This window comes from Platalea leucorodia (genome assembly GCF_965183815.1).
Source record: "Platalea leucorodia genome assembly, chromosome: 2".
Lineage (NCBI taxonomy): Eukaryota > Metazoa > Chordata > Aves > Pelecaniformes > Threskiornithidae > Platalea > Platalea leucorodia.
Genome location: NC_138824.1, coordinates 118,380,958 through 118,405,534, shown reverse-complemented (window position 1 = coordinate 118,405,534; position 24,577 = coordinate 118,380,958). Strand labels below are relative to the sequence as shown.

General features: G+C 37.9%; 1 protein-coding gene across 1 annotated transcript in view; it reads left to right on the top strand.

The window, feature by feature from the left end:
- EPHA3 (EPH receptor A3) overlaps positions 1-24,577 on the top strand; it is a gene marked incomplete at both ends in the record, with an annotated part of 227,790 nt that overhangs the window by 73,322 nt on the left and 129,891 nt on the right. The window contains one exon of the mRNA XM_082305127.1: positions 2,450-3,110. Within this exon, the coding sequence (XP_082161253.1) occupies positions 2,450-3,110 (661 nt within the window). The remainder of the gene's footprint in view (positions 1-2,449; positions 3,111-24,577) is intronic.

Genomic DNA, 24,577 nt, shown 5'->3' with positions numbered 1-24,577 from the left:
ATGATGGGCTGCCACGTGGTGCCCGGCGCTCAAGTGGCTGTGAGCTCTAGTGTGGTAACTCTGATTCAGAAAGCCTCTGTACTGCTAGCTTTCTTTGGCAGCGTAGCATATTACGGCTTGCTACGGCATTTCAACTGCTGTATACACATCCAAGACTGTGTTTTTAACTCTGTCGAACTAGTCAGGAAGAGATAAAACTTGTGTATAGTCAGATCTGTAAAGTGAACTAAAATAAACTTTGTTTCAATTAAAGGAAGAGTATTTATACTGGGTTTATCTACAGGTTTAATAACATGATTTAAAATCATCTCTTCAGTGGTGCGTGGACAATTTCATTGTGCAGACCAGCTTTTAGTCGTAGCACACCTTACTTAAGTCAGTGGGTTGGGACTGAGAACTCTCAGATGTTACTCTGATGTGGCCACTTTTTTTCTTCCTTTCTTTCTTTCTTTGTGTGTGTGTGATGCATGTCTTGTAAAACCAGGAGACTGTAAAGACAGTTAACTCTGCTGCGCCTCAGCTTCTTTGTCAGTATAGTGGGAATAGTACTTTCCTCTCCTAATGTTTGCTCTGCAGTACACTAAGATCCCTCAGCAAAAGGTGCTTATGTAAAATGAATAATTGTTAGTCTGAGATCTTAAATGTAGCATTAACGTGACTTGATTTTTGAGGGAAGGTGCTTTCCTGGTAGAAGTTCTTCTTTGTCTTCTTCCCCCAAGAGCGGCAGTGATTTCTCACAACATACTTAATTCTGTCTACTTCGCATCTTCAGTTTTTATACCATGCAGCAGCTCTGTTTTAAGCTCTACTGCTCCCCAGCTGCACTGCATCTGGTTGAATAGGGCAGCATTTGTGTGTTTTGCAGAGGCTGTGTATGTGGATGACAGCGAAGCAGGGATTTCTGGAGCTGCTGTGCCACCGTATGCTCTGTTAGTACGTGCTTCATTATCATGATAGGAGATAAGGCTGAGGGGGATCTTACCGGTGTGTATAAATGCCTGATGGCAGCATATAGATAATATGGAGCCAGACTCTTCTCTCTGATGCCCAGTGAAAGGCCAAGAGGCAATGGATACAAACAGAAATACAGGAAATTCCATTTAACATAGGGACCAACCTTTTTACTCTAAGTACAATCAAACGCTGGCCCAGGCTGCCCAGAGAGGCTGTGGAGTCTCCATCCTTGGAGATATTCAAAAGCCTGACTGGACAGGATCCTGAGCAACCTGCTCTGGGTGACCCTGCATGAGCAGGGGGTTGGACTAGAAAATCTGGAAGGGTTTCTTTCAACTTCAGCAGTGTTGTGATTCTGCAACAGGTATTGCTGATTGTAATAAGAGTTTTAATTCCTGCGGTTTAGTTGTAAGGCTCTTCGTTTTGCATTTTAAGACTTGGAATATAGAACAACTGCAGTTTTTGTGTGGATAAAAGCTGATGAATGATGATCTTAAAAAAAACAAATTAAAAAAAATGGTCCTAGTCATCCATTCAGGGAGAAAGAGAATGAAGATGCATCTTAAGTCACTTAGTTGTGTATGGTAAATGACTAACAGTAAATATTTACTTTAACTACCCCTGTAGGATTTCTTTTTTCCTGTGATTGGTAAATATTCCTCTCCAGTAAGCCTGACTTCAGAAATCAGGTAGGACTGGTACATGAGTAATTCACAAATAGGAAACCCATTCCTTCCCTGTCTGGGTCAAGTAAGTTTGTCAGCTGATGACTGATGTAAAAACAAATGATGACTATGTAGTCTTCAAAAACCGTTTTAGCGTTATAGTCTCTATAGTCCACAGAAGAATTAAGTAACCAAGACACAGTAAGTTGGCGGTAATTTTTAATGGAAACTGGGCTAAGCTTGACTGTTTGTCCAGAGGACATATATCCCAAGCAAAATCAATTGTCATGCTTTGAACAAATTTAAAACTGTAACATTTTCTTGTGACTACATGGAATTTCAGTGGGAGCCATTGGCTTTTGTTTGGTAAGATTTTAAGTCTTGTTTAAACTTTGAAATACAACTTGGTTCTAACAGTGAAAATGTGGTGTTGTCCTAGTGAACCTCGTCTGTTTGAGGTGAGTGTGGTTGTAGTAAAGACATATTGGGGTCATGATCGAAAGGACAGCACTGCATATAGTTTAAGAGATCACAGGTTTCTGATAATGCAAAACAGCTGTAGTATCTCTTTCATGCCACCTTGAAATAACTTGGTAAAAACTGGCTTCTTAATGGTGAATCCTGTGTTCGTTTAAGATATTTATATGTTTTAACAGGAAAAAAGTAAGTGCAAGTTCAACCAGACTTTGTTGTCTATTTTATAGTGATGTCCAAGCAAAATGATTTTTGCTTTTTCGCAGCTTTTGTCTCTAAATGTGATTTTTATTGGTATAATAATTAATCTTAAAATATTTCCTTTTTCCTTTTTTTTTCTTTTTTTTTTTTTCCAGTGGGAAGAGATTAGTGGTGTTGATGAGCATTACACTCCGATCAGAACTTACCAAGTGTGCAATGTTATGGATCATAGTCAAAACAATTGGCTGCGAACAAACTGGATTCCACGCAATTCAGCTCAGAAGATATATGTGGAGCTCAAGTTTACCTTGAGGGACTGCAATAGTATCCCTCTAGTTCTGGGCACTTGCAAAGAGACCTTCAATCTGTATTATATGGAGTCCGATGATGACCATTTGGTAAAGTTCAGAGAGCATCAGTTTACAAAGATTGACACCATTGCAGCTGATGAGAGCTTCACCCAAATGGATCTTGGGGACCGAATTCTCAAGCTGAATACAGAAGTCCGTGAGGTGGGGCCTGTCAGCAGGAAAGGCTTTTACTTGGCTTTTCAAGATGTAGGTGCGTGTGTTGCCTTAGTCTCGGTGCGAGTGTACTTCAAAAAGTGCCCTTTCACTGTCAAGAACCTCGCCATGTTTCCAGATACGGTACCCATGGACTCCCAGTCACTGGTGGAGGTGCGGGGTTCTTGTGTCAATCATTCCAAGGAGGAAGAGCCACCCAAGATGTATTGCAGTACAGAAGGAGAATGGCTAGTGCCCATAGGGAAGTGCTTGTGTAATGCTGGCTATGAAGAAAGAGGCTTTGCGTGCCAAGGTAACAATGCGCTCCATGTTCATAGTTCAATTATTAACAGGGGCTTCACCTTATGTCCCTACTCTGGATATTGGGTCTTGTTAATTTTCTCCAAATTCCTGAGAGAAATAAATTAGTTCATAAAATCACCATGAAAATGGGGTTTATTTAATCTGTGTAAATAATATAATTTGCTAAAAACACCTAATAAGGGTCAACAACTGATTTTTTTGCTACAGCATGTCGCAAATCTAGTCTCTCACCACTCTTGGACTTCTTTCAGTAGATCATAGTTTTCTCAAATGCGTTGTTTCTGTCAGAATATTTGATTTTTTTGGTGTGTGTGTTTTGTTTTGGGTTTGTTTTTTTTTTAAAAAAAAACTTTGTGGCTTGATGTATAATATTTGCTACTGAGCTGTGTTGGTTAATTGGGATTGGTCAGAAAAAAAAGGTAGTGTTGTGTCAGGTAGCACAGTCCCTAAATGCAGATACATTTGAAAAATTAATACTTGAACTTCAAAATTGCATTTTCATGAGTACTCATGTATTTAACTCAAAATAATTTTCTCCAAACTTTTGGTTTCTGCAAACTGTGGTTATGTGAATGCTCCCAAGAACAAGACTACACCAGGGATTTTGAGTTTTTCCAGAAATGGTCTTCTAAACGTTAGAGAAATGCGTATTATATTTACCTAATTTTAATATGAATCAAAATGATGGTGGTCTACATTTTGCTTTTTACAAAGGTATGGTTTGAAGTTTTTTGCTAGTTGAATCTTAAACCTCTTTTCACAGAGTGCCTTAAAGGGTGCTGGCTGTGGCAAAGGGTCTTTTGTTAAATAATTAAGTAAAAGTTAAACAGTAATATCTAGAAATACCATGGATGGAAGGAGTAGTAGCTGAGATATTTACCATGGTGTATGTGTATGTGTGTTTGTGTACATGTGTGTATGCATATATCCATAAGAACAGAAATTTAAAGTATTCTGAACCTAGTTGAGAGAGCATCTATTCCTTTTTCATCGGTCCTACAGCAATCTTTATGTCAAACAGGCAAGTCCTGGGCAGCTACTAAGAGCCCACCAAAACCATAGCCAGGTCATTGTGAAAACTGTTGTTCTCATTAAGGTGACTTTTTCTCAGAAAATGCCAGGGAGGTGTGAGAGGAAAGTGGTAAGAGTGTGTTTTGTTTGGTTTTGCTTTTAAGTAGATTTTAAATTGGTTTTGCCCTCAAAATGAATAAACTGGGGAGCTGATTCTTTTGAGTATGCTTTTCTGCAGTTAGATACCGATATTAAAAAAACAAGTTAGACTCTTCTGTTAAGAGCTGAATCCATTTCTTATTCAGAAATGCTTTATCTAGGGCCTCCTATAGCTACACTTAAAAATGCTAGAATTTTTAATGACTGTGTATAGTCTTGCTTACTATAGAGCCTGTGTACTTGTAAATGGTTGAAAGATGTTGGTTTAGAATTTCAGTTATACATGAGCACAAAAAACCAATCACTCCAGAAAGTGTCAGGCTACAATTGAGCAAAAGTTGAGCTAAATAAAGTAAAATAAAATAAATAGTTCTATTAGAAACAGGTTCTCAGATGCTTGGGGTAGGCAAGGCAGCTCCTACTGAGTTCTGCAGAGATTAGGAGTGAGTTCACATACATGTGTGAGTATATCATACATGATTTGGAAGGCATAAAATCAGACCCTGGAACTACTATCTTTTTCTTTATTTTTCTTTTTTTTTTTCCCAACCCCTTTTGTTTTTTTTGGCTTCCTCACCAACTGTTGATCAAGGGAGTGATATATGATGAAACCATTAACAATAGCAACCAGTCCTTCTGGTTTATTCTGATTTAACATATAATGTTCTACTAACTTTTATGGGAAGTCATATTTATAAAATATTTTCAGTGTGGTGTGATTGAAGTGGCACTCTAAAAGCAGTCAGTAATTCAAAACCTCCCCTTTGTCAGCATCGGTAACTCAGCAGGAGTTGGGAAGCTCAGAAAAAAGTTCAGTTTTGACCTCAGGTTTAAGGCTGCTCCTGCACCTTTCCTTTCCTTTTTCTTCTTCTTCTTCTCCCCTTCTCTTGCTCCTTCTTTTAGGGTGTTAGGGTTTAAGGTTTTGGGTTTGGTTGTTTTTTTGTTTTGTTTTGTTTTTGTCAACCAAAGGGCAGTAGAGATAGAATTGTAGAGTCTAAAGAAGATCCAAAATGGTGTTACAAGCATGGGCTGGAATGAGGTCATAATTTAGGGAAAAAATGTTTCAGCTGAAGTTTGAAAGACTAATAAATAATAGAAATTCTTGTCTTCACAGTAGTTGGAAGCATTCAACAACTTAGTGTCTGTCACTGCTTGATCCTACATTCAGACTGCCTCTGATTTATTTTGTTTCTGTAATGCTGCTTTCAGAAACAATATCATTTTGCATTAGCAGGAGATTATCACTAATGATTAAAATGAAGGACCTGATGGTATGCTATCAGCCTATTTAAGTTTCATTCAGAACAGCTTTTCTTGGTACTTGGAAAAATATTAAGGCATAGCCATGCCCTCAGATAACACAAATTGTACCATTTTCCACGACTGCTTCCCTTTCTCTGCATAACGAGGAAAAGATGACATAAGGCTCAAGCCTTTTTTTGTTATTGGGATACATGTACATATAAAAACATGTATGTTTTTCTAACATATTTGTATCTAAGCTCTGAAAAGCCAAGATTGGAGTATTGGCTTTACTCAGAATACTGGTTCTTGTTGAAAAGATTGTTGTTCTTTTCTGAGTCCTACCAACTAATAAGTATTTTACACGTGTGATACGTACCTGTCAGTCAGTTAAAGAATCAGGACCAATTTGGCTGTGACCATCCTCGTCCTCATTATTGTGCATGTGTGGAGAAATGATTTCTCAAAAGTGAGTTGTATGCCTCACCTTGAGGAATTCGGGTCTTCATGGTATACTTTGGGTTAATAGCTTAAGATTTAACGCCTCCTCTAGCAAAGGTTTTTGTAGCCGTTCAGTATTTTGGAGGGAGTAGGTTTGTATAAGGCAAGGTAAGATGCATCAGCGAGCATGTCGGAAAAGCCTCTTTCATACTTTTTTTTTTTTCCCCTTAGCTAAAACATATGTTAGTTAACTAAATATGGTATATGTCATCTGTTGTAGACTGTTTGTTACTACATCTTTGTTAGCGCTTGCATCATAGTGATCCTGTCTATTTAATCTTACTGTAATATTTCATCATTGTCTTCGTGCCATTTTGGCCAAACTACATCTTTGTAGCATCTCCTCTCTTAGAATTACAGTGTTTTAATTTGTTTTAATTAGAAAAAAAAAACAACTGGCTGGAGCTGCACACTGAACCTAATGCTTTCTGATAGTCTCCATGCTATTCTCCAGTCAACAAGGTTAACTCATCTTTTCCATGTGTTCCCCATTGAACAGCCATAGTAGGTCAGATCAGTTTTATCTGCCTTAGTATTCTTTCTCTGACAGTGGCTAATGGCAGATTCTTAAGGAAAAGTATAAGAAACTGCATAAAGAGCTGCATTACTGGGTATACCTTTCAGCTTCTGCCAATTAACTGTTGACTTCCTAAGATTTAAGATATATCTTGTAAGAAAAACTATGTATAATAGGAATCGGTGACCTGTCACCTGTTAATTTGTCTTTTTTCTGACTTATTTATATTTTTAGTCTCTGTAAGATTTTATGGTAATCAATGCCATAACTTGTGTGAAAAACATATCTTCTTGCTGGTTTAAGCCTTCAGTTTTAAGTCAGTTGGATAAGGTTTTCCTTGTATAGTGAGAAAATAACTGTTCCCTTTTCAGCTTCTCTATTAACAATTTTCTAGATCTCTTTCATGTCTAATATCTCATCTCTAATACTCATTTTCCCAACTGTCCCTCTCTACTAGTGCCTTCTTATTTGGAGGACAGGCTAATTGCTCCATACCTCTACTCATCCTTTTTGACTGTCTCTGTACATATTCAGAGTAAACAATGTGATTTTTACGAAAAGGGCTATGAGGGTTACATGTGCTATTTAAGTACACCAGGAGATTATGCAGTGGCACGGTGTTTGGAACAGCCCAAAGATCAGTAAAAGAAAAGGAGCATTCACATCACCTGCCCAGTGATTTGTATGTGGAGAAGCTAGGCTTAGTTTTGTTTTAAACGTTACGGAGAGGAAATAGATCTCACGATGTGAAGGTTGGTTAGTTGGGCTAATAGTATGAAAATAAATGGGAAAACGTAGGATAAATGTTAGAAAAAAATGTCTTTAGTTCTGTAATAATCTGGAAATCTCCTCGGAGAAATAATGGAAGCCTCATTTCAGGAGATGTTTTCTAAAAATGCAGTAACCAGATGATAAAGGAAATCCTGCCGTGGCAGGCTTGGACTAATAAATCTCTTCCATCCTGAATGTGTCTGTTCTGTTGTTGGTTTATTTCACGCACGTCAGAAAGACTAGCTGGACATGGAGAACGATATTTTTCATGATGATATACTTAATTAGCACACATGCAGTGGGCAATTGTTTATCCATGTGGAAGTACGAGTGAGCTTGAATGTTCTTTTGAATACTTCCAACAGGTGACCCTTTAGACCGAAAACAAGCTTTGTGGCTCCAGTTATCAAATGGAAAATTAAATTGGTGGGCCTGAAGAGAATGACTGGAAAAGCACAGAATTACATTTTCTGCATGCTATCGTTTCAAGATATAGTTTCTAGATTTTAGTTGCTGGAATTGAGTAAGTCTGAATTGTAAATTTCCTATGTAATACTATCTAATAAAATTGTAAGTTTGAACCACAAGTGACTGACACATTTTCTATAACAAATCCAGAAGAAAAAAACGAATGTAATCTAACAGTCCTTCCTTATGTATCTAATTTTTAGCAATTAATCAGGTGGATTGAATGGGAGAAAAGGAGGTAAGGGGTAAACGAGGGAGAGGTGAAGTTCACCCACTGTGCCTGGTTATTGCAAAAATAACTTCACAAAATTTCCCCTAACACTAAATTATTCAGTGCTTCAAGTTGTATAGTAAGCATATCCTAAATCATATTTCTCTCTCTGAGTTTATGGAGATAGGAAAGGAATGCCATCTGTGGCTGCTATATCTGAACCATCACATAGATTACTTAATTCTTTCAGTAGAATGAATGCTGTACTTGAGATAAAAATATGTAAAACATCATTAATACTAAGGATGAAAAACATTTCTCTATATTTCTTTTTTTTTTCCCCTATGCTTTAAATAACCATTTGGTCTCTGCATAAGTAAATATACTTTTTACTTGCTTGTATCAGTAGATAAAAGATAAATGTACATGTAAAGAGAAACAGGTACTGGGAGGAACTACTCAACTTTGTGCAAGTGAAACCAGGTGGAAGGCACAAGTGCTTGCTGCAACTGCAAAGACGATAACATGTTGCCTTGGAAATAGCCAAGTAGCTTGGATGTGTTGCTTACACTACAAAAGTGTGTGGTTTTAACTCTTAGGCTCTGTCTAGGGACAGTTAGGTTTAATAAAATGTAGGAACTGATCATATGATATATCATATAATAATAGAACTATTAAGACAGTTTCCTTTTACATGAAATCTGAAAAAGCTAGGGATTCGTGTTTTTTAAAACAGAGGTTTGATGTGTATTCGTTTTCCTTTTGTTTGAAGTATTGTTTTGATCTTAAAAAGTGAGAGAGATGCCTTTTAAAAGGGACACTTAATCTTTCAAGCTAGTAAACTAAAATGACAGCAGCTATAAATTATGAATCACTTTATTTGTAAAATATTCATTGTTTTCATCCACTTTATATTCTGTAAGTACATAAACAGAGCACACAATGAAGGATTTACCTTCCTGCTTAGAATTTATTTAACTCTTACGAAAGTTATGTCAGAGATATCCAGATGATTTTTCATAGGGGAAGAATTATGCTGCACTGAATACTTTGGAAAGATCATAGCCAACTTTTTATATGACATTTTCTGACTGTTACAAATTTTGAAAATATTCTGTGATTTGTCAATCATAAGCTGTAGATTTAAAACGCACATTTTAAAGGTAAAATTTCTTGGGCAGAATCTTATGGTTTGTGAGCACATTTGTCACATGTCCTAAACCAGCAAAAATTAAAAAGAAACATTCTGAAATTACTAGAAGAGAGATTTTTTTCGATACGGCATTATACAGATTCTCAAGTTAGAAAAGTGTTGTTTCATTGCTCTGTAGTTACTTGAGAAGACTCTTTACTAAATTTCTTGCAGATTGTGATAGAAATATTTAAACAAAAACTTGATTATAAATATTTCTCTTTTTTTTTAATGTTCAGTGATTAGGAACCTAGTATTAGTGTTCTTTAAGAAAGCTTACTAATACTTATCTCCAAGTTGTTCAGTACTACAGTGTCATCATATGACATAAATAGGTAATTCAGAATTGAATTTTTGTATTTGAAACTAGTTGGGAAATGGAAACATTCACTCAGAAAATGAAATATTGGCAAAAGTGTTAATGACTCACAACATGCAACTTAATACAGATGCACTGTATGTTTGTTCAATCCAGATCTCTTACCGGTTTAGAGGTGGTGCTTGCTGTGCCGCATTGTGTGTATTTTGGCAATTTCTTCCTCATCCCGTCACCTGCTTTTCAAGCAACAACCCCCCTCAACCCCGAACAAAAAAAAAAAAAACAACAAACCTTCCACAAAGTAGTGGAATATACTGCATATTGGTCCAGACTCTCTACAATTTAACAAGTATGTGCGAGACATTTGCTTCCTCTTCTTAACATAGACATTTTCGCCTTGGTTCTCTGACACTTACATGTTCAAGACCACTACTGTTGAATTTTTGTACAGGATTTTACTGCAAATATCTTACGGATGTCTATTGCAGAGAATCCTAAGGGATCTTGCTGGCATTTTCTTAACCTTTTCATTTTAATGGCTTCGCTTCTTTGGAGGCTTTCAAAAGATTAAAAACTAAATTAATAGTATCATCCCGAGCATGTTTTGCTTGTACTGTCTTTGGTGACTTTCAATATCAGCTTAGCTCCGAGTTGCACAAAGATTGTATTGTCGGTGCGAATTCATTGAACACGCGCTTTTTCCATCGGTTTCTCTGCCGCTCGCGTCTGTGTAGAGAGCTATTTGACGATCCCTTATTAGTTCCAGAGTGGAACTTATAAAGGCTAACAGGGGGTTGCATTACAACTGACAGCTGGTACTAGACTTTAATAGAGAGCAATTGTAGTGAGAGCTGTACGTTTTGATAATGTTCGATGAAAATGCTCTTAAAGTAAGAACCATCTTGAAAGATGAGTACAAGACGACAAGAATCTTCTATATGTCTGCCGCTCCTCAGCATGAAGCACAAGATGTTGTCAAAACATGCTGTTGGCAGACATCTAAATAACCGGTAATTGATATCAGACTTTATTGAAACGCTTAGGCTGCAGGAGACGTATCAGAATTGGCTGTTTCTTTGGATTACAAACTGAATAAGAAGGGTTGCATTTGTAATGTCTCATTTTCTTTGCATTTGAAATTGCAGTTTTATTCTTGATAGCCCAACAGGAATGTAATTACTTGAACTTCACACAGTCTTTTTAGGGAGAGAAGATGAGAAGTTCATTGCCTAGCATTTGTTTGTAGCTTCAGCTTTAAGTACCTGCCTGCATTGGATACCCTGACAATTGGTGTAGCCCTTCTGCTAAGGCAGAAATAGACCTAAGCAACGACAAATCCTTCATAGGTTAAGGAAGCGAACTATTTCACTGTCATGAATCTGTGGGTTCAGTGGTTGTCTACTGTAAGGTTAAAATTTGATGTGATAATTTAGAACAGCTGCTCTTTGACAGAAAGATTCACTTTCAACAAGGGAAGAAAAAGCCATATGGCAAAAGTTGACAGTGTGCCAAGCCTGAATAACTGTGGAAGTGATACAGGACAGTTCTCTTCAACAGCATGGTTGAAGTAATGCATTTTTACTTGCCATTGGTATTTCTGATCAGTATGCTTTTTTGAAACGTACCTTATCCCACGATACTTCTTTTGTAGTTATTTTTAAAGACTATTTTTTTATCAATAATGGTGATTAAGTGACAGAAAAGGGTTATGGGCTTTAAAATTATACAGTTTGTTCGTGACCCTGTCCAGGCCACTCTTTGTGCTATAAAAGCATATCAAAGTTTCATAGAACGATTGCTTCAAAATTTTCAACCAGAATGACATGCAGTGTTAGAGGGGATGTCTAATACCTGACTTCATATGCTTTTAGCAGAGTATTTAAGAATTCACTTAAGTCACACTGCCTTTATAAACATAGTTAAATTCTGGTAAATTGAGCATGTGAATAGCACGAAACCTAATGAAAGTAGTCATTTACTGTGCTTAGCCTAAGCCGTAGTGGTCAGTTTACTTGTAGGAGTAAGGTGGTCATCAGGAGTTCAGAATCCTAGGAAGAATTCATTTGTCCTCCCATTTGGAGAACCATTTTTCACAAAAGTTAGTTCTAGGTAAAAAATACATGGACTTTCTTGTCTTTGATTTGGCAGAGATTTTTAATGGAAGGCGACTAACAGAAGAAATTACTCAGAAGTACCCAGCTCTTAGCTCTAAGAAATGCCAATAAACAAGTGACCAAAAACCTTCCGCCAACAGTGTACTTACTTACCTCTAACAATGCATCTTTTTTTGTTCCCCCCCTCTGTATAATGAGAATGTGGCAAAAAAAATGTTTAAGGAAGAAAAAAAAAGTCTTTCATTCTCTTAGGAAAAAAGAGAAAATCTCTAAGGTGATTATTATAAAGCAGTAAAATATGTTGAAATGGTCATCTGTTACCCAGCTGAAGTAAGAAAAGACATAAAGTTTGGCAAACGTATTAAAGTCAGATATTAAAGATGTCCTTTGATGTTTTGCAACCTTATTCAGAGTTCACCCATACAGGATTTGACCTAACCCAGACAGTCCCTTAATCTCAGTAGAGGTAATTCTAAGATTTAGGTATGCACATATAGAATTGTTTTATTTATAAATGTATTCTGTAGCATTTTTTTAATGTCACGTTAATAGTAGGAGGCTGTAGGGTACAGTAAATAAGAACTGCTCCTTTGCTTTCATATTGAATGGCATAATGTAGTCATTATTATTATAAAAATAAATACAAGCAAATTATTCAATAGTATGTAGTTCCAGTTTAACGGGGGCATCTCCGGCTGCTGTCATGTGCTGCTTTAGATTACAAAACAACTTGAATTCTCTGAAGGTCTAACAGGATTTTTTTCTTATTTTAGTAATGCGATCCTAATACTGAGATGACAGGTATGGGCAGTTATTTTAGCAAGCTGCTCTTCAAATCTGCTCTAGGAATTTCCAGATTTTGCTCCCAAAAGAATAATATGGAAAACTAAAGCAGGGCTGAGGGATTGTGACTTGAAGCGAAGTCAAGGTGTATTAACCATGAACGTGAGATCACTGTAAAACTGGTAGTCATACTGAAAAAAATGTAGGAGTTGGGTAGGAAGCAGGACATGTTAGCAGAAGAAAAAGTTCAGAAATCTCAGTTAGCCTGGCTAATGAACCTTCTGTTTCATACATTTAAGAGACCTCTCATTAAGCTCCCATTTTTATACAGTGTCTAACCTCTCTGACTTCTTTGACTGTGAAGACGGGGTGTCCAGAGCTTTCACGTCAAGGCCGTACGAATATTTGTTTGTTAACACAGGGGACGGAATGAGAAAGGCATATAATTGCTACTTGTGCATGACATTCAATAAGCAATGATGGTCTTGTTTCTCATACTGTGTGAGGGGCTGAACTGGCAGTGAAATTAACAGTAAAAGGGGAATCAGCTTCTATATCTTTTCTCTACCCACACTACCCACAGCAGATAGTAGAAGAAAGCAAGCTAAAGACGTTTTTTTAAAAGGGTCAGAACAGGAAAGAGAACAAGAGGAGAGAGAAGAATGGAGGGAAAAATTTACCATGGTAAGTAAAATATACCTATGAAATTGTTTCATTGAAGCCTAAATGCTGCAGTTAGTATTCTTTAAAAAAAAAAATATTAAAAAGTAAGAGGGTCTTATGAGAAAGGGAAGGATATTGATTTGTGTTCAGACAGCAGTATGATTTAATTGTGTCTTTAAAGGAAGATTAAGATCTGTGTGCAAGTTTGCTCTGTGCGTAACTGCTAAAAAAATATTCAAGTTTCAGGGGGGGAAAATGTGGTGACTGTTTGACGTCTGTGTTTGGGTATATGGTGCATTGGTCTGCAAATAATGATAGTAAAATTGTAATAATATGTGTTAGACTGAAAGATTTAAAGCTGATCTGAACTACAGTAAATGGGGACACATCTCCTGTGTTTCAGTGAGCACTGTCTAAATGAAGTTGCAGTCTAGAAAAGATTTTTTTTCTCGAGAGCCTTCCCTTCAGAGGAAGGCAGTGTGCAAATGGTCTGATTCTCTTCTGGCCAGTATTTTACAAATATTTCCTTGATGTTTCTTTACATCACTGAATTTTCAAGAGCTCTGAGTATATAACTAGCAGTGTCTCAGAAATTATGGAAACAACTTCAAAGCCAAAGGGGGCTGCATCTTATCCTGAGCTCGGAGGACTGTTTTTTTTTCCTGGTACAGCGATTCAAAGAGCCTTCTGTCCTGTGGACTTAGCCCTGCTCTGCAGAGTACTTAATAGAGGGACATGAGATAAAGCACTTGCCAGTGGTCACGTAAAGCCACCGTTTCCCTTCGTAAGTATGATTCAGAGGTGCAGTTCATCATCCGCATCCTTTGGGAACAGCTGCTTCATGCCATGTTCGTAGGCAAACAGCTGCTGTGGCCTGGGAGGAGTGTGCGGAGCCGGGCTGTGGCAGGGGAAATCCTGAGTCCTCCCGCTCTCTGCCCTCTCTAACCACTTGCTTACAGCAGTGACGAGGAGGATATCAGGTGGTGAATCCCTGAGAGGGCTGGAGGAAGGGGGTTTTTGGGCTGAGTAGGAATTAATCTTTGTTCACCCCCACACTGCGGCCATGCTACTGATCCATTCTAATCCACAGCGAGTCTGAAATGTGATTGTAATACGGATCACATTAGTTTTCACTCAATTGGATTTCTAGTTTTACTTCTGATTCGCATCTGCAGTGTGATAAAAACATAACTTTTTAATTCTTAATCTCTTCCCTGAACAAGTAGACCCTGCTGTTCCCTCCAGAAGTTAAATATTAGTCTTTTAATTGAAAAACACACAAAAGCCTCCAAATCCTGTGGTAAAAGCAGGTGTTCAGGCAGAAGTCTGTTTAGTGTAGAGTTTGTTTAAACATGGATTAAGGGCTTCTTTGGAATGGAATACATTGTTTTTCTGTGCAATAATTGCTTTCCAGGGCCAGTATGTTTAAATTACTGTCTTAAAACCTAGGCATAGAATCACAGAATCGTTTAGGTTGGTAAAGACCTTTAAGATCATCAAGTCCAACTGTTGCCATCTATCCCAAATTCTCTTATAATTAGCGATTCTTTTATAGCCTGTCAGTTATCCATCTGTTGGGAAGCTTCCTTCTCTATCTTGCAATCATAGCAGTCAAGCTGTTATCTCATGCTTTTATGTTAGCATCAGATCCCCAGATGCGTATCCACAGATCACACATCCACCAGGTTAAAACAATCATCCAGTCTACAGGTGTTTTCTTCTTTTTGTATGACAGGAAACTTTCTAATATATTATTCATGAATGCAATATAATATATTGTACATATGTGGTGGTGTAAGTAGTTTCTCTCTATTAGAGAAAGAAGTCCCAGGTTATAATTCTCTCAAAAAGACAGCAGAATAAAAAGCATACTGATTTGATAATTTTTCATAAATTATTGTCTATTTGTAGTCTATATTATTTTCATACCATGCTTTAAAATTTCCACTATTTCGAAGGATTTTTTTCCACTGTAACATAGTAATTTGGCTTTTGAGTTGTTGCATCTTTCATTTTTCTCTGAAATATTGGATTGGCCTCAGCTAGCGATCAGACGTAGCTTGAGGATACTGATGCTCCTCCAAGTTGACTTTTCTTAGGCACCTTTGATGCCATGTTCTGCTCCCACCTTCTGCATTAAACTTTTTGCTAGATTTGAGGTTTGAGGGCAGGAAGGGGATTTTTCCCTGAATTGGCTTGGTCAAGTCTATCACATTCCCAACCCCCCTGCCCAAACACATGTGAACACAAGTTTATGTATTCATTGTACGTGGGATATGTCTGATTTTGTAGCATCATTTAGGAGACTGTAAAAAATTCTTTGCTATTGGTGTGAGCTAGGACTTTGGAAATGCTCTTGACATCTTAGAGATGATGTGTTTGGATGCTGTTGTGGCTTTTGGTCTTTTATTATGGATTGTAAATCTGATTTGGGGCACTGCAACTTGTTTTGTGGTGCTTGATGATATGTTCTGTTGACTTTCTGTCTGACTGTATCCAAAGGTTGTTTTAAAAACAAACCAAAGAATAAATACAATGTTGCATACTGTCTCTGCAACCAATTTAGAAATACTTACTCTTTCTGGATAACAGTCATGTCCTGCAGTAATCTGAGGAGGATTCTAGTTGAAGAAAAAGAAAATGTATTCTGTTTTCCTTCCTATAGTAATTATGAAGAAGTTTGGAGTCAGATGAACTTGCCTGTTACATACTGGAGGTTCTTGGATGTAAGCAGAATCATTCACGCCAGGTCCCATTAGGAGTTTCCTTTATGTCAAATTGAAAACATGAAAAGGTGTGACAATTGTGATTTTGTGTAAAGATTGAAAAAAAAAAAGTTTATGAAGACAACTATTGATAGAGGTATAAAACATTTTTTAGAGTCCCATTAGAGAGCCATCAAGAGCATGCTTGCAAGGCTTTCATAACTTCTAATAAAGTGTTTCCTAAAAAATAAAGGCTTGTTCATTCTGGAGGAGTTCAACTGGAAAGAAACTAGTAGGAATGACCAGTGGCTCTGTGGCTACTTTTCCCTGAGGAGCGGGCACATGTGTGGAGAAGGCAGGAGGAAGGGGTTACAGTGCACGCAGCGTGCCTCACCTTCTGCATCAGCAGCTATTCATAACATCAAAGCATTTGTTTTTTCTTTGTTGTTGTTGACATAACTTTTTACTTCAACTTCTCATGCTGTGATGGACCTGCAGACCTTTGCACAGGCTACTTCTTTATCCTTGTCTACTGTGTTCCTGTTTTGGTAAGAGAGAGTGGGCGGGTGGAGAAAGCCAGCTTTCCCATCTCAGAGAGCTGGCAGGCTGTTTGGCTGAGGATTGATGCTCATTGCTGGCTCTCAGTAGGAGTCGGTGGAACCCGTGACAGAGACAGATGATGGCACGCTGGAGTCTGTCAGCTGAAAACGGCAGTGGCCTGAAAGAGGAGGAATGCTTTCCTCATCAGCAAAGCTTGCTTTCACCTTCTCTAAAAGTGGAGCATGGGGGAATGGTTGCCTGGTGGAGTATATTTTTTCTTTTGTCTTTACATTTTACATGCAGAGTCTCTGACTGCATGTAGGGATTGCTCGTGCCGTCTCTGAAATCAGTTGCGAAGTTCCCATTGATTTGATGTGAACAAGCCAAGCATTTCAAACAATAAGAAACTCTTGGACAGATGAGAACATGTGGCTTTTTGATAAAATGCTCTTCCTCTTAAATAGCAACATATCACTCTACAGTTAGGGAAAGCAGTACAATAAATCAGTGAATAAATTTCTTTTTGTATTTGTGAAATACCTTACAAATCAGATTATGAAATTTGCAAAATTAGGAATTAATCAATTGCTTAGCCAATTTTACCTAGTGAAGATCTTTAGCTCTGTCAGTCATTCAAAACCACTTTGTATTATATTGTAATTTAAAATACAAGACAGTTGGTGTGCTAATAATATTAGTCAAGTGGTATTTTTTTAGATTCTACTTGGCCAGCCTCTATAACTAACATCAACATGAACTTACAAACATTTCAATGAAGTATGTAACGTTTGTGTGATACTAATTTAAGTGCATGTTATCCAGTTAGAAAACAAAAGCAATTGGCTGTGTGGTTTTAGTAGTAGATGGAGTCCAACTTTCAAATGATCAATTTAGTAAACAAATATGTAGTAAAAGAGATTCTTTAGCCAGTGTTTAATCTAAAAATAATGTCTTACAAAGAAAGCAGCAGCTGAGCTTCACCAGCACAAATATTTGCAATAATTGTGTATTTGTGGATATAATTTGGTCTAGCTGAAACTTGGGTTGGAATGTAGATAGCTATGTACACATTGGTGTTTTTACAACTCTCATTATTCAGGGTCCAGTTCTGCCAGCTTTATGTATACTGGGTAATTGTAAGAAACTTAATGGAATGTTTGTACATCAAGGCTTTTTAAAAAATAAATATTTGTTATCAGTTACAAAAAATATCACCAGTTGCCCACACATGTCTTGTTACAGAAGAATTACCATAACCTGAAGGCTTTGTTTTTATTGCTTTTGGTTTTGTATTTTACAGAGTCCTCGTGATCACAGTTTCATTATAGCTATGTGCATGAAAAATGCTTCAATTAGCAATATATTGAAATGGTTTGCAACTGTCATGCTCCTTCCCTATAATTTAGAAATTTGCATAAATTACTACATTCACAGGACTGAACTTCCAGCATGCCTGAGGGCTTTAGGTCTGGTCTTCTGGTTCAAATAAGTCCTTTCAGTGTCCTAAAAGAAAAACTGTCCTTTCCCCTTTTCTTTTTGTCTCGAAAAGTATTTTCTCTCTGTCATAGCTATCCATATATCTCTGTACAGATATGTATAAATACATAGATACATCCCACAAAGAGAAGGACTGAAAATCTGGACTTTACTCGCTTTGCATGTCTTGAGAGAGTAATTTATAAAATACAGGACAGGGAGATTTATTTGAAAACATATGGAAACCATGGGGGTGAAGCCTGAAGAGGCTGCCTGTCCCAGCATGGGACGCTCCATCTTAGCCTGAACAGAAGCTGCTGGATCAGGCTAGATGACCCCATGCTGGGGCTGGTGGTCTGCATGAGCTAAGCTTAGTGACCAGGGGCCGTATCTGGCTCGCAGGCCATTGCTGCCACATAATATATTGCCCTGGTGGTAATGCCAAGTAACAAAACTTGCAATAGAGGAATTTCATCTAATGCAAGGTGTCTTAAAAAGCAACTAATAAGTGTTACACATTTAATCTAAAAATACATAGTGCTACTGCAAAAAGAAATTGAATTTACATGAATTTAACTGAATTGATGAAGAGAGGCAAACTTTGGCATAAATGATAATTAACGCTTTTAAATGTGGGAGGTCTGTTTTAAAACTCTATTTTAAAGACTTAGCTACCAAGGCATGTGCAGTGAAAAGAATCAAAACTTGGTGTGGAAATTAAGTATTGGTGTTATTTAAACCCCCTAGCAGCTCTAGTGTCTGTAGCCAAAAAAATGTTTGTTTGCTGGGCTTAATCGGAACTGTGATTCAGTTACTTTTTTTAACAGCTGTTTTAGTCTGCTTTACCCTGAGGAAAGTTCGTAATTCATTACAGAGCACGGCTTAAAAAGAGAACATTTCAGCTCTTGTAAAAAATACATAACGAAGCTGAGAAGATCTAGAACTATAAAGTATTAACAAAAGCCACCCATTCGGATCGTAATAATTTACTGCATTATTTGAATAATTATTTTTAAGTTGCAGTCTCTTGCTCGCTCTTTCATTCGGAAATGCGAGTGATTTCCCTCGGATGCCAGTTCCCGGTGGATGTGCTGAGCTGAGGCGCTCACCCTGCAGTGCTGGCCCCTGCAGAGCTGTGGGGCCTCCGAGGTGGCAGCAGGCACAAAACTGCCCCGCAGTCCCCTGGGGAGGGGGGCTGATGGCACCCGCGGTGAGGCGAGCCAGGACGATCACGTCCCCTGGACTACTGATCGCACAGGTGAAAGGGACTGCTTTCCCTATCACAGTGTTGTTGTGCAAGCAAGTTTTATACAGGATTTCATCCCTTTTTGGAAGGGGGGAAAATGAAGGCTCTTTCTAATACTTTGTCTGTATGCATATAGCCGTTGCGGGTCGCCGTGCGGCTGAGGCAGTGGCTCCAGCCAGTCAAGGGTGCTGCACCAGGTGCAGCTCCTGCTCCACACCCGAATCCCCATCTTCACCTCACGGTGGATCTTATGGGCTCTCCTGCAAGCTCCTCTGTGATGTGCTCTCATAACCTATTTTTCATTTGCTTCCTGCCTTCTTTCTTGTGTTTATACCCATTTCCTCCCCCCCTCCCTTTTCTTTCTTCAGCGTCCAGTGGTTGTATAGCTCACTGCATAGTTTTTCTCACGACTTTTTCTTGTCACCTGGATTCAAATGATGCTCAGGAATTGGCTGGGTGTAGTTCATCCTCTTCACTCAGGGAAATCATTGCTTCTAGCATTTCTGGTAAATATACCCCCAGGGCCTTTTCTAAGGGAAGATAACTCTCCAAGAATAGTGTTGATTATTGCTTTCTGACCTCCTCTACCATGTGCTATTCTTGTTTAAAGTGTGTTAAAAAGATTACTGTAGTGCAACTTCTGTCAGTGTTCGGAGAGCAGGTCCTTCCTTGTACAGAAACAGCCAGTCTGCTGTTCAGACCTGAGTGCAGGTTACCTGCTTTGGGCACACTAGAGAAGTCACTTCCCAGTTTTGGGAGCTCTTTTTTGATGTGCTGCCCTCCTGCGCTGTCCTGCGTGGGGCTTGCCTGCGTCCCAGGCACACTGGAGCTGTGTGCTGGGGAGAGGGTTGAGGACTGGGATGATACCAGTGTGACCCACAGGAACGGGCAGGCAGCAGTCACGCCATACAGGTGCTGCTAAAGCAAAAACATCTGTAAGCTCAAAGGACTTCAGGTACATGGTCACTCAAAGGGGAGTGGGCATACTACGCCCCAAAAGGGTCGTGAGAAGCCACATCCCTCTAAGGGCTCATTACCTGTATACTACTTTTCTTTTCTTTCTGTATTTGGTAAAATTGGCCTTTCATATAGCGGCCACAAAATTTGATGGCTGTAGAAAATTTTTTTAGTGACGGTGGACTAAAACACAACCTGATGTTATGGAAATACTTTAGATCTGTTAAATGAGAGATTTCCTGCTTCCCCTGCATCTCATTGACTAGTGTCTCATTCATATTTCATTGTGCTGATGATTATATTTGTGAAGAAGTCTCTTTGTTTAATGATCAATCAGGGAATTTAATTCATTAATCTAAAGGTACTCTGCAGCATAATAAAATATCAGCTACAGTTTACAAATAGAGTATTAAAATAGGAAAAGATGCAGTTGCTTGGTCACGTAAATCTGTCGCCCAGTGAGAAACAGAAGCCAGATTTCTTGAGTCTCATCTCTCTGCTTGCTTCATGAACCGTAGCCACCTCATCACTGTTTGAGAATGATAAATGCCTCCCATTTATAAGTGCATATGCATGTTCTAGTAATACAGTAAACAATGAAGCCTTTCAGTCTTAAGTGAAAGTATTCGCAAGAGACCAAGCCTGCGGTCCTTATGCAGACAAAGGTCTTGCAGGCTTGAGTCAGAATTTTGCTTTGAATGGTTACTAGACCAAGCTCATAATGTGTGTTTAAACCTTCTCAGGGGAGGAAAACATCTAGCTTGAAACAAATCAGAAGTGAGATTTCCCCCCGCCCCGTGGAATGAAAGAGAATAAATGTAGTATCACTACGGATGAGATCATCTGAGAAAACCCCTTGCAACAGAAGTGAGCTGACTTTTGCTGTTTCTAAAATGGCTTTCCTTGAGGTCAGTCAGTACATTTAACTTTTAGAGTTCATCTGCCTAGCGACTTAAAGAAGAGGCATTGCTTTTATTTGCTCAGTAAATTATGTATGAATATAATGGGTGCTATTCCTGATTAATATTCTACAAAATAAGATAAAAGTTTAGCGAAGGCTCTCACATTTTGTGTTTTTGCAGACACATTACTTGGACTTCGGTTTTGAAGGTTAAGTTTCAAATCAAAGGTATTATTTCTTAAAGGTCTTTTCCAGCCTAAATGATTCTATGATTCTACGATTAATTGAGCTACTGTGCTCTCCAGGCTGCTACGCTTCAAACAGAGAGAGATGAAAAAATTTATTCTGGACAGTTGTTTTAAAAAGCAACAACAGCAACCACCTACAACACCCAGGCTTTACCAGGAAAGCATTCTGAAGGTGAAGGTAGCTTAGAGTACTTTGATAATAGAAAATATAAAAATAATTATTTTCATCTCCCCTCCTCCTTCACATAAGGGGACATCTGTATTCTGAGATGAAATTATCTCTTCCTCTTGTCCTAATGGTGGGTTCATAGCTGCTTGTAAGAAACCGTAGTGTTTACATTTCTGTGTTTTCCTTTGACAATATAGTCTGTCTTTCATTCCTATTGTTTTTGTCTTTAACGTTTCTATGTTTATCTATCTTTAGGTATTTTGTACAAAGAAAAATCATTCAAGAGGAAATGGAAGCAAATAAAATAAAGTTGAATGTAAAAGTTAGGACATGTAACACAAAGTACTTACAAAGACGATATTGAAAAAGGTTAATTCTTGTTTCTATTTTTTTTTCATTACTTCTTGTCATAGCGAATTTGCTGAGGAATTGCCAAGTAGGTAAATGTAAGCGTTCAGTGGTGGGCTGAGGTACTTATATGGGTCCCAGTTCACTGATCTTTTGTAATCTTGCTTATCCCGGGAGCTTGTTGGCAGCAGTGAGTGTTCTTTGAGTGTCTAAAGTTGCTCGTATGTACGCGTTTCAGAGCAGAGATTTCTAGCAGTTTGCACCTATCTTGAGTGTTTGTGCCCATATTTACATGCACGTAGCGTACACATACATAATTGGCATGCCTATAAAATGCACTTGCACGCATTTGCACTGGGCCGTTTATAACGGTGGCAGAGCACAATAATTTTACTGAAATACCGTATGCAGCCGTGAGCAGTCTTTCAACTCTCTCCTTTCCTGTCCATACAGAAGGATCGTGCCTCATGCATATACTGTCATAACAACTCAATGTTTTTTTCCAGCTGACAATGTAGGGCTAGTGTATGTGTGGAATATGAAACAGGTTATAATATCAAAATCTGTGATTTAAACACACTCAAAAAATGAGTATTTTTGAAACACCAGATGGTAAGCTTCCAATAACCCTATTTTTTAGGATGACATTCTTGGATTTGTATGCTTAAGCATAGGTTGTTCATTTACTTTCTCACAGTCACCCAAATATGTATGCACATGCACACGTCTTGTCAGTTTTGAGAAGGGATTTCAATCTTGATGTAACAGTATTTTTGAGCAGAAAATTGTTTGGTGAAGGATTTTCCAATCAGCTATAATCTTATATGTCTGAGTAGCTTTGAAGTCATTCTGGTTTGGGAAAAGAAATACATTTTTTGCTTCAAATATTGAATCCTCTTACTGCAACCATCTCTGTCCAAAGATGAAGGGGAGCAAAATTCAATCAGGGATAACTTCCTTATTCTTAAAAGTATCATAGTTTTAAATTGGTGTAATTGATACCGTTAGTTAAGGTTTCACTGATTTTTAAATTTAAAATTAAATACTAATGCCAACAAAGCTCGATATAGGAGTTTTATCTCCCGGGAAAGAGCAAATTCCCACCTTCCCATTAAATCTTCTGTTTCTATCCTAGGAGGACCAGGGTTAAGGTTGTAAAACTGCCATGTTTCTTTTATCTATATACAGAAAAAAAAAAGTGAGATCCTTTCCTTGTATACATGCTAAAGTGCTGGACAGCCATATAGTGAGCTTGACTTTTTTGTTTTCTCATTTTGATGTTTTCAAGCTCAGACAATTTAGATTCTCAGTAATGAATACTCTTAGTTTTGCAGGTGACATGATACAGAAAATAATCACGATAAATGTTTTACACTCCTCCAACTTTCTACACTGCCAACTAGTGTAAATGATGCATAATATGTTAGGGTGTGGGGCCGTGGTTTTATTGTCACATTTCTAGAGGACATTTGTAGTTATTTCCTTACTTTAACCTGGTTTATCATTGTCTTACTGCACTTTAAGTTATGGGACAGCTTACCATGAGACACTGTGGATGCTGAAAACGTACATGGATTCAAAAAGTGACTGTATAAAAAATAATAGAAGAAAAATCTATCAAAGGTTATTAAATACAAAGGCACCTTCTCTGGCTCAGGAAGTCCCTTTACCATAAATAGCTGGAGTCTAGGAACGTATTCTGAGGAAACATCAAAACATTTGTCTGTTGCTATACTCTTGTCAGGCTTAGGCAGTTAGAGAAATGGTCTCCAGTAAGGACAGAAGTCTCAATGGAGGTCTGGTCTTACTTGGTACAGTGCTTCTTGTAGTAGTTCTTACATTCGTAAGGATATTGGCTATGAAATTTTATCCTTAAGAAGCAAAGTAACCTTATTTGCAGCAAACTGGCATTCAAAATAAGTAGATGTGAATGCAAAATGCGTGTTGAGTAGAGAAAGAAAGTAGTATAGGAGGTCTCTGGGCTCAGTCCCACTTTGTTTGTCTAAAATTAACTCATATTTTACATGTACACTGAATGCATCATATTCAGTGCCATATTCCTTAGACTCGCTTAGTGGTGCTCAATATATGAATATTAAAAGGGGGTAATGTTTGGACCAACTCAGGTTTATGTTCTGAGTTTATGAAAGTAATTACTCTTCCATTTACTCTAGTGCAGTCAGACCCGGTCTAACCAAGGTTTGAATTCATACTTCCAACACAATAGATCTGAACTTCAAAAACCAGAAAGAAAACAACACCCGTCCCCCCGAATTTTGTTGATGAGAGGAGGTGGTGTATCTTTCATGAGACTTAATTCTGATGGAACTGAAACATGCTCCTGTTGTAGAGATGTATTTGATAAGTAACTGCTTCATGTTAACAAAGCACCAGAAGGCAGGAAGGATATCAACTCAGTCTCTATCAAACCTGTCAATATCTCAAAATAAGATTATTTCCTTTTCCCTGGAGGTATGGCAGAGAAGTCTGAGGACAGTGAGAAAAACATCTATGAAGAGCCTAGATATTACTTTCATAGATACAGGGATGTTAATATTTTATATATTTTTTCATTATTTTTATTGTGTAAAAGGAGTTTTACTCCTTCATTTGAAAGGTTAAAAAGGTTAAAAAAAAAAACACCCCAGATTTTCCAGATGATTAAACCATTCAGCAGGCTGGAATACCAGACCCTGGCTTACAGAGCTCAGAACTGGTATAATATTTTTTTCCTTCTGTGCCCTTTCTGAAACAGCATAATTAATCGAGGCAATATTTCTAATAATTTCTGTGAAAAGTAATTTATTTCCTTCTTGTCTCTCAAGTGACAGATTGCTGAAGTTGAACCTGCAATCAGATGCCTCTTCGACAGACAGTTTCATATTTCAGTGAATGTTTCCCTGGCCTGGTTGGCT